This window comes from Colobus angolensis, unplaced genomic scaffold, assembly GCF_000951035.1.
Source record: "Colobus angolensis palliatus isolate OR3802 unplaced genomic scaffold, Cang.pa_1.0 Scaffold66, whole genome shotgun sequence".
NCBI classification, from domain to species: Eukaryota; Metazoa; Chordata; class Mammalia; order Primates; family Cercopithecidae; genus Colobus; species Colobus angolensis.
This window is the reverse complement of record NW_012120265.1, coordinates 3,309,011-3,319,546: the sequence shown is the minus strand read 5'-3', so window position 1 is coordinate 3,319,546 and position 10,536 is coordinate 3,309,011. Positions and strand designations below refer to the sequence as shown.

Sequence of the window (10,536 nt, the reverse complement as noted above, 5' to 3'; positions counted from 1 at the left end):
CCATAGTAGCTGCCCAGGATGCGCTTGTACTCTTCGTGGGCGCTGAACTGGATGGCGGCGTACGGCACCACGCGCACCATGGTGGCCGAGTTCCCGCGCCACAAGCTGAGAAAGCCCTCGTTGAGGTAGGTGTAGTAGAGGACCCGGAAGGCCTCCTGGAGATAAGCGGGGAGGTCAACATCCCTCCGCCTCTGCCTGCCCTCCCTGTGCGCCTGTGTGTCCTGCAGAGCGCTGAAAGTGCAGAGGCGGGGCCGGGGTGACCCCATCTCCATGCACAATACACAACCCCACCCCCATGTGAGGGCCCCACCCCGATTTGTCCAGACTGACATTATCAACCCCAGCCCCGTCCCTCCTCCCTGTGTTTTCTGGGCCTCCCACCCCAGCAAGTTCTCCACCCCTGGGGACTGCAAAGCGAACCAGGCTGCAAAGCAGCTCGGAGCCCTGCCCAAGGGCATGTCTGTTGGTGTTTGGCATTCTAGCTTTTACAGTTTATCTTTTTCTTTATTAAGAAGGTAGCACCTGCTCTCTGTTTAACAATAAATCAAACATGAAAGGTTGTTTTAGAGCTGTTGAGTCTTCCCACCCCACTGCCGGAAGGACACTCTGGATGTCCCGTCAATTCCCAGGCTGGGCCGTGTCCAGGCAGAGCTGGGGATGGGAAGACAGGTAGTCCTGTCCCCACCCCCAGAGACTCTCCTCAGATCACCTGCCTAACTCCTGCCAGCCCAGCAGGGTAGTGGTGACTGTCCCCAGGCTGGGGCGGTGACATAGTGGCTCACCTTGGCAGAAAATCTTTTTGAAGACACTGGAAAAAACAGAAGCACAAAAGCCACTGAGATGCAAAGGACAGAACCCCCGTCTGCGTGGTCCCACCCCCAGCACCCCCTAGCAGAGTCGCCCTCCTCTTCCCCCCAATCTTGTCCCAGGAATGGGAGCTGAGCCAACACCCAACCCCCAGAATAGTGAGGGTCTCCAGTGAGAGAACGTGTCTGAGATGGGTTGGCACTCAGCCCCCTGTCCCTGGACTAGACTACCATTCACCCAAACCCCTGCAGTGAAGGTGTCCCAGCCGCCAGGCACTTGGGCCTCAGCTGAAAGCCCTGGCTCTCAGAACAAGGCTTGCAGGTTCTACATGTGCGGTCAGCCCTCTCTTCCAGACATGCCCCTCCCAGGGCCGCAGCACAGGCACTGCTATCCTGCCTCTCCCCCCTCCTGTGGCTGCCGGGTTCCCTCTCTGGTTCTGTGCTGCCCTTGGGCATGGGGGACCCGAGCCATGGTGGGCCATGAGCACTCTTGGGAGAGACCCAGAAAAATGGGCCACAAACGGTCATCAGGAGCCTCTGATGGCCTGGCAGCCCGCTTCCCTCAGCCCTCGCCCCCCACCATTTGTGTGTGCAACATGCATGCATGCCTGCTGCCTCCAGGGTTGAACCCCAGTTCCCTGAAGAACACAACACCCCGCACCTGCTCATGTGCACTTAAAGGGGCCTGCCCTGGCCAGGCGCAGTGGCTCAAATCTGTAATCCCAGCACTCTGGGAGGCTGAGGTGGGTGGATCACCTGAGGTCAGGAGGTCGAGACCAGCCTGGCCAACATGGCAAAATGCTGACTCTACTAAAAAAAATACAAAAAAATTAGCCGGGCATGGTGGCAGACTCCTGCAACCTCAGCTACTCGGGAGGCTAAGGCAGGAGAATCGCTGAAATTCGGGAGGTGGAGGTTGCGGTGAGCCGAGATCATACCACTGCACTCCAGCCTGGGGAACAGAGAGACTCTGTCTCAAAATAAATAAATAAATAAAAGGGCCTGCCCCTTTTGAAGACCTGCCAGCTCATTGGATGCCCATGCCTGCCAAGGAGGACGCTGATATCCATGCCTCCACTTTACGGAGGAGGAAACTGGGACACAGAGAGGGTAGGGGATCGGCTCAAGGTGGTGGGAAGGGCCTGGCTCAAGCCTGCAGATTCTTCCCAAACAGCTGAGGGGCAGAGGGCCCCGGCTGTAACCATCTTGCTTCTGGGCCCTGGGCAGGAACTGGTAACTGTTTGAGGGGGGCAAAGGCCACCTCTTCAAAGGACTCTGCGACTGTTTAATCCTAGGGAGGGAGGGTGAGGGTTTCTGTTGAGGGTTTAATTTCTGTCCTCCGAAAAGCTGTGTCCAAGTTCTAACCCCTAATCCCCAAGAAGATGACCTTATCTGAAAGCAGGGCCTTTGCAGATGTAATAGAGTTAAAGTAAGGTTGTGCTGGGTTAGGGTGGGCCCTAAATGCAAATTGGTGTCCTTATAAGAAGAGAAAACAGGCCGGGCGCGATAGCTCATGCCCATAATCCCAGCACTTTGGGAGGCCAAGGTGGGTGGATCACTTGAGGCCAGGAGTTCAGGACCAGCCAGGCCAACATGGTGAAACCTGTCTCTACTAAAAATACAAAAAAATTAGCCAGGCATGGTGGTGCGTGCCTGTAGTCCCAGCTACTTGGGAGGCTAAGGCAGGAGAATTGCTTGAACTGGGGAGATGGAGGTTGCAGTGAGCCAAGATCACACCACTGAACTCCAGCCTGGGTGACAGAGCGAGACTCTATCTCAAAAACAAACAAACAAAATAAATATATAGAGAGAAAACAGACACACACGTGATGACAGAGGCAGAAATTGGAGCCATGGGGCCACAAGCCAAGGAGAACAGGACCCCTAGAAGCCGGAAGAAGTAAGGAAGATCCTTCCCTAGAGCCTCTGGAGGGAACGCAGCCCTGCTCACACCTTCACTTCAGACTTCTGGCCCCAGGACTGTGAGAGAAGAAATTCCTGTTGTTTGAGGCCACCTGGTTTGTGGTCTGACAGTAGCCCCAGGAAACTCGTACAGATTTGAAGTGGATTTTATTATTCATTTAATTAATTAAATTAAATTAATTAATTTATTTATTGAGACAGAGTGTCTCTGTCACCCAGGCTGGAGTGCAAAGCCGCGATCTTGGCTCACTGCAACCTCCGCCTCCCAGGTTCAAGCGATTCTCCTGACTCAGCCTCCAGAGTAACTGGGATTGCAGGTGCCCGCCACCATGTCCAGCTAATTTTTATATTTTTAGTAGAGGCGGGGTTTCCCCATGTTGGCCAGGCTGCTCTCAAACTCCTGACCTCAAGTGATCCATCCGCCTCGGCCTCCCAAAGTGCTGGGATTACAGGCAAGAGCCACTGCGCCTGGCCTCTAAGTGGATTTTAAAGAGACATTAAAAAAACCCAATCTGAGTGCAGTGGAGCACACCCATAGTCCCAGGTACTTGAGAGGCTTAGGCAGGAGGATCACTTGAGCCCATGAGTTTGAGGCCAGCCTGGGCAACAGAGAAAAACCTCATTTCTAAAATAAATCTAAAAAAAAAAACCAATTTGAAGCATGGCTTGGGGCCATGAAGGAGGAGGTGACCGCCTGGCAGCTTCTTTATCACATGGGGAAGGACAACACTTACCTTGGAAGATGATTTTGGTTCGGTCCAGGGGGGCTACTGCTGTTTTGGCAAGGGCGCCAGCCAGGGCCCCAGACAGCAGGGAGCTGAGCACTTGCCTGTGGTCACGCTGCAACAGAACACGTCATCAGAGGTCAGAGGGCAGGGGGTCTGCTCTGCAGAGGACCTTGCCCCAGAAGTACCGTCCTTACACCCTCTGGGCCAGGGCCAAGGGATGCACCCCACCCTGAGTGTGTTGGCGCTGCTTGGTTCTGGGTGATCCATGGTGAGTCCACAGGCCACAGTGAAAACCTCCCAGGATAACAGGGACCATCCACGTTGGAGGTGAGGTGTGCAGGTTTCACATTCTCAGAGACAGGCTCGCAATAGGACTGACCTATGTGCAAACTTCAGTTCCCTCCACAGCCTGTGTGCACCTGACTATGGCACTGTGGCATTTTAGGTACACAGGGACTGAAAACAGGCACTAGGGACTCTTGGGGTCAGGGGGTTGGCAGTGGGTATCAGGCAAGCAGACCTTGACTCTGTGCCAGCGTGTCCCTTCCCACAACTTCCGATCGGGTTGGCATCTATGACTCTTCATCCAGCCCAGTTGAGGGGGTGACAGCAACATTGATGATGTCTGCCAACTTGCGTTGACTACTCCCATGCCAGCCCGAGAGCCATCGCTTTCTGGAGTCCTCTGGAGCTGCCCAAGGCCCCTGCTCCCCCACAGCCCTCCCTCCTTCCCTGGAAGGTTGCGCCGCACAGGAGTGTGTCCGAGCCCTGTGTCCCACGGGCACCACCTGCCCATCAGGTTGGAGTTTGACTTGGCCACGGTACTCTCACTGAGAAGTGGCAGAGAGCATTCTGGAAAGTTCTGGATGGGAGGTGCTCTGATTCCATTTCCCCAGTGGACTTGGCCACGGGACTCATTGAGAAGTGGCGGAGAGCATTCTGGAAAGTTCTGGATGGGAAGTGCTCTGACCTTTCCTTGCCCTGCAGTGCTTTGCTGTCTGAATGTAACGTGGATGGGCAGGTTGTTCAGCAACTTCCAGGAATCTGTGAAGTCCTACTAGGCACGGGCTTCCTGAAGGGCCTGGAGTCCCACAGTGCAGGGCGGGGGTGTATGCAAGACTCCTCCTTTCCCCATGGTGCCACTGGTCCACACAGAGAGCCAGATGCCAACAGAATCATCAGATGAATGCAAATACAGCCACCCATCAGGAAGGTGCTGCGAGGAGGTGGCCCAGGGTTCTGCAAGAACTCTGGATAGGGGGGTGAGAGGCTGAGCTTGAAGGATGAGGTGCAGGTCACTTTGGGGTGTGTGTCATAGTATTAGGGGGGGAGGAATGAACACTCAGAGGCTAGGGTGAAAAGGAGCAGGGGACCCTGGGGGACCACAAGGAGGGCAGATTTGCTGGCACAGGGAAAGGGAGGGGGCCCAGAGGATAGAAAGGAGATAGGAAAGAGAGATGGGTGCCAGACCCCACAAAGCCTGGTAAGGAGGGCTGATCTTTGCCCAAATAAATGGGCAATTTTTTTTTTTGAGACACAGTCTCGCTCTGTTGCCCAGGCTGGAATGCAGTGGTGTGATCTCAGCTCACTGCAACCTTTGTCTTTCGGGTTCAAGCAATTCTGCTCCCTCAGCCTCTTGAGTAGCCGGCTAATTTTTGTATTTTTAGTAGAGACGGGGTTTTGCCATGCTGGCCAGGCTGGTCTCGAATTCCTGGCCTCAAGTGATCTGCCTGCCTTGGCCTTCTGAAGTGCTGGGATTACAGGCATGAGACCCCATGCCCGGCCTAAATGGCCCATTTTTAATATGACCAGAGTGGGGCTGGGCACTGTAGCTCATGCCTGTAATCTCAGCACTTTGGAAGGCCGAGATGGGCAGATCACCTGAGGTCAGGAGTTCGAGACCAGCGTGCCCAAATGGTGAAACCCCATCTCTACTAAAAATATGAAAATTAGCCAGACATGGTGGTGGGTGCCTGTAATCCCAGTCACTCATAAAACGGAGGCAGAAGAATCGCTTGAACCCGGGATGCCAAGGTTGCAGTGAGCCGTGATTGCACTGTTCTCCAGACAGGGTGACAGAGCGAGTCTCCATCTGAAAAAATAAAAAATAAAAATAAAAATGTGACCAGGGTAGAAGTGGCTCCTGCAGAAACCCAGGATAGATATGGTGGAGGCTGGAGATGGGGAAGGGATGTGGGAGCACTTCTCAGGTGTAACAGGCAGCCGGAGTCAGACTGAGCATGGCTGCCCCCACCTCTAGAGTTTGCTCAGCTCAGTGGGTGGCTCGGGGTGAAGGGCTGGGCCTGAGTCTGTCCACACACCTGACCTGAATCCCAGTTCTGCCCTGACTGAGCTCAGGCAGAGGGTGCCCTCTTTGGTCTCCCAATCCTCATCGTTGAAATGGCAAGGTGCCAGCTCTCAGACCCTTTCCCACATGTCCTGGGCTACCCAGCAGCCTTGCACCCCCAGTCCGGTTCCACAGAACACAGCCTCCTTTTCCTCAATGCCCCCAGGGTCCCCTCCACCAGCCCAGCCCTCCCTTCCTCAAAGGGACAGATTGCACAGCGATTTTATTTCTGAGGTCAAACTTCGCCATGGGGTTTGATCTTCTCCTAGCTTCTTGGAGGCCTGTCTTTGGGGGCCTCTGCTTTTTCTGGGACATGCAGCCAGGTTGCAGACGTCTGGTTCCATGAGCTTTGAGAAATGTGGGCGCTTGGTGGTCGTCCCAACAGCAGTCCAAGGCCTTACCAGCCAGCCAGTTCCTTCTCTGAATCAGTCGGACCAGCTGCTCCCCTCTGGAATGGGCCTCTGTGTGCAAATGGAATATTCCATGGAGAGTGCCTCCCTGTGCCCTGCTGGAGACACAGAGTTCTTCCACCTCCTCCATTCGGTGTTTACCTCCTATCAGTTTGTCCTTTTGTTTGCTTGTTTTTTTGAGACAGAGTCTCGCTCTGTCCACCAGGCTGGAGTACAGTGGTGCAATTTTGGCTCACTGCAACCTCTGCCTCCCGGGTTCAAGTGGTTGTCCTGCCTCAGCCTTCCCAGTACCTGGGATTACAGGCGTGCGCCACCCTGCCTGGCTAATTTTTGTATTTTTGGCAGAGATGGGGTTTATCCACGTTGCCCAGGATGGTCTCGAATTCCTGAGGCTCAGGTGATCACCTGTCTCGGCCTCCCAAAGTGCTGGGATTATAGGCCCAGCTGAGGCTCTTAACATTACAAAGCCAACTCTGTGTTGTTTGTTTGAGATAGGATCCCACTCTGCTACCAGACTGGAGTGCAAGTGCATGATCATAGCTCACTGCAGCCATGACCCCTTGGGCTCAGGTGATCCTCCCACCTCAGCCTCCTCAGTAGCTGAGACCACAGATGTGTGCCACCACACCCAGCTAATTTTATTTTTTTCCAAAGACAAGGTCTTGCTATGTTACCCAGGCTGTTCTCAAACTCCTGGGTTCAAGCAATCCTCCCGCCTTGGCCTGCCAAAGTGCTGGGATCTCTAGTGTGAGTCACCATGGCTGGCCAATGCTAAATCTTAGTATCGGGAACACACATCCATAAACTGCACCTCTCAAGGCGGCCACCAGTGGCACCTGGAGGACGTGTGTTGGGGCCAGTTCACATGCTCAGTGGAGGCTGCTGCCTCTGGCCGACACTTCCAGCTCCTCTCTAATGAACACAAACACCTTATTATCCAAAGAGCTGGGAGCAGGCATCACTGACAGGTCAAAGTTTCAAGATCCATCATGTGGGGAGATCCTACAAAAGAAGAATTTGTTGGCCAGGCAGCTGACAGAGAGAAAGTGGGCGATCCCGGATAGGATGCATGTTGGCCGTAAACACCATGGGAAGAGGCTCAGTATTTTTTTTTTCTGAGACAGGGTCTCACTCTGTCGCCCAGGCTGGAGTACAGTGGTGTGATCTCAGCTCACTGCAACCTCCACCTCCTGAGTTCAAGCAATTCTCCCACTTCAACCTCATGAGGAGCTGGGATTACAGGCGTGTGCCACCATGCCTGGCCAATTTTTGTATTTTTAGTAGAGATGGGGTTTCACCATGTTGGCCAGGCTGGTCTCGAACTCCTGACCTCAAGCAGTCCTCCCACCTGGGCCTCCCAGAGTATGGGGATTACAGGCATGAGCCACCATGCCCAGCCAAGGCTCAGGTTCTTAACCAAAGAAAAGAGACTTTGCAGAGTGAGTCCCTCCCACGTTGGGGCTGGCCAGGCAGACCAAGAGTAATGTCTTCAGGGCCTGCCAGCACAGAGGAGAATGGGCATGTGTGTGTGATGCCTAGCAAGTGACCAGCACTGGCGCATTTCTGCATGTGGTTCGGCAGCCATTGCTGTCTCAAGCTTGTCCATGTGGTGGGATCCACATTGCAGACCCCCTCCTCTCTGGCATGCAGAGCAACAGCTGTATCCAGGTGTTCTTCCAGCTCTTTTGGGACCTTCACTAAACTTCAAGGCATGTGCCTGACCTGTGCCTCAGTCACCTGGTGGTAACCCCAGTAAATGAGTCCTCCCGCCCACCTGCTGCACCTGGAATCCGGGGAAAGGTCAGGAGGCCTGGAAAATGACGCCACCTCAGTCTTTGACCCCATGGACTTTGAAAACTGCCTGTGCGGTCGGCCTGAGTCAGGCCCTGGGAGTGCAATGGTTTCTGCGTGGGGCTGGGTTGGTCTGTGTTTCAGGTTCAGCTGATAGGACTTAGGGGCCAGTGGGGGTTCTGGTTTCTACGGTGAACAACAACAGGGCTGACCCAATTGCTCTGAGAGAATATCTTTTCTTCAGTGGAACTGTGGACTTAAGAGGTGAACTTGGAAACACAGAGTAAAGCCCAAGCATGCCCACCCCCTTTGGCTCTCTGCATTTGCTATTTTTTTTTTTTTTTTTTTTTTTTTTTTTTTTTTTTGAGACAGGGTTTTACCCTGTCGCTCAGGCTGGGGTTCAGTGGCATAATCTCGGCTCACTGCAACCTCCACCTCCCGGGTTCAAGCAATTCAACTGCCTCAGCCTCCCAGGTAGCTGGGATTACAGGTGTGTGCCACCACGCCTGGCTAATTTTTAGATTTTTAGTAGAGACGGGGTTTCACCATGTTGCCCAGGATGGCCTCAAACTCCTGGTCTCATATGATCCTGCCACCTCAGCCTCCCAAAGTGCAGGGATTATAGGCGTGAGCCAGCACGTCTGGCCTTGGCTAATTCCTTAGTGTTCCAAAATCTGAGGGAGAGAAGGGGGGCTCCAAGACACGTCTGATACGTCAGGCTTCCCCTCTCCACACTGGCGCTGGGTGAGGTTTTTGCCTCTTACCAGGTGGCTGGGCTGGCTGGATTCACATCACAAGCAGGGCTTTCAGTGGAATAGAGGGTGGCTGGTGTCTTCTATCCCATGACCTTACAGTATCTAGGGCTGTGGGAGCAGAGAGGCTCTGCCACTCCACCCTCAGCCCAGGTGGGCAGGGGTACCAACACGCCCATCCTAGGTGCAGGCTGATTTGTGATGGGGTGCATGGAGCACAGGAGAGGGATCTCTGAACCTGTTTGGAGAGGGCGCAGAAGCTGGGAGGAGGGGGCAGGGAGCCTGGGAGTGAGGGTGGGGAGGCTGGGACCCCAGGAGAACACTCATTTCAGGAGGCCAGGGTACTTGCCTTTGATGAGACGGACGAGGACAGGACGGCCTCGGCATCCTCACCCAATCGCACCGGGCCTTCCTTCACACCATTATCCATACCAGGCCTGCTCGGAATGGCAGGAGACTCGGTCCTGGGGGGGTAAGGGAAGGTGGTAAGATACGGCGAGATCCTGAGAGATGGTGGGTGTTCCCACCAGCCTTTTCCTATCCCGGTTTCTGGCTCCCTGCATGGGGAGGGATGCCCTCAACTGCATTCTGCGGCCATGGTCCTGTGTGTATTGCTTAATCATTTACAAAAGCCTTTCTTGTTGGCACTGGAATGTAATCCTCACAAACAGTCTGTTCTTTTTCCAAATCTGGTGCCCAGGGAGCAAACAGGCTCAGAGAAGTTAAGCAGCCAGCCAAGGTCACACAGCCACCAGCGGGTTGTGGGGCCAGTGTGGCCGAGGTACTTGGTGCCAATACCACTGTCGGGCCAAACATCCAGTGGGCTTGTGTCAGCTTGGACCCGAGGGTCTCTGTCCACCGAAATACTTTATTTATTATTTATTTATTTATTTATTTATTTATTTATTTATTTTTTGAGACGGAGTCTCACTCTGTCACCCAGGCTGGAGTGCAGTGGCACGATCTTGGCTCACTGTAACCTCTGCTTCCTGAGTTCAGATGTGTTCCTGCCTCAAGCCTCCTGAGTAGCTGGGATTACAGGCGTGCACCACCATGCCTGGCCAATTTTTGTATTTTTAGTAGAGATGGGGTTTCACCATGTTGGCCAGGCTGGTCTCGAACTCCTGACCTCAAGCAGTCCTCCCACCTGGGCCTCCCAGAGTATGGGGATTACAGGCATGAGCCACCATGCCCAGCCAAGGCTCAGGTTCTTAACCAAAGAAAAGAGACTTTGCAGAGTGAGTCCCTCCCACGTTGGGGCTGGCCAGGCAGACCAAGAGTAATGTCTTCAGGGCCTGCCAGCACAGAGGAGAATGGGCATGTGTGTGTGATGCCTAGCAAGTGACCAGCACTGGCGCATTTCTGCATGTGGTTCGGCAGCCATTGCTGTCTCAAGCTTGTCCATGTGGTGGGATCCACATTGCAGACCCCCTCCTCTCTGGCATGCAGAGCAACAGCTGTATCCAGGTGTTCTTCCAGCTCTTTTGGGACCTTCACTAAACTTCAAGGCATGTGCCTGACCTGTGCCTCAGTCACCTGGTGGTAACCCCAGTAAATGAGTCCTCCCGCCCACCTGCTGCACCTGGAATCCGGGGAAAGGTCAGGAGGCCTGGAAAATGACGCCACCTCAGTCTTTGACCCCATGGACTTTGAAAACTGCCTGTGCGGTCGGCCTGAGTCAGGCCCTGGGAGTGCAATGGTTTCTGCGTGGGGCTGGGTTGGTCTGTGTTTCAGGTTCAGCTGATAGGACTTAGGGGCCAGTGGGGGTTCTGGTTTCTA

At 54.2% G+C, this 10,536-nt stretch overlaps 1 protein-coding gene across 1 annotated transcript in view; it reads right to left on the bottom strand.

Moving 5' to 3' along the window:
• SLC25A42 (solute carrier family 25, member 42) overlaps positions 1-10,536 on the bottom strand; it is a 49,987-nt gene that overhangs the window by 6,884 nt on the left and 32,567 nt on the right. The window contains exons 2-5 of the mRNA XM_011925846.1: positions 9,107-9,221; positions 3,464-3,569; positions 783-808; positions 1-155 (exon numbers count right to left, since the gene is read on the bottom strand). Of these exons, the coding sequence (XP_011781236.1) occupies positions 1-155; positions 783-808; positions 3,464-3,569; positions 9,107-9,187 (368 nt within the window). The 5' untranslated portion in view covers positions 9,188-9,221. The remainder of the gene's footprint in view (positions 156-782; positions 809-3,463; positions 3,570-9,106; positions 9,222-10,536) is intronic.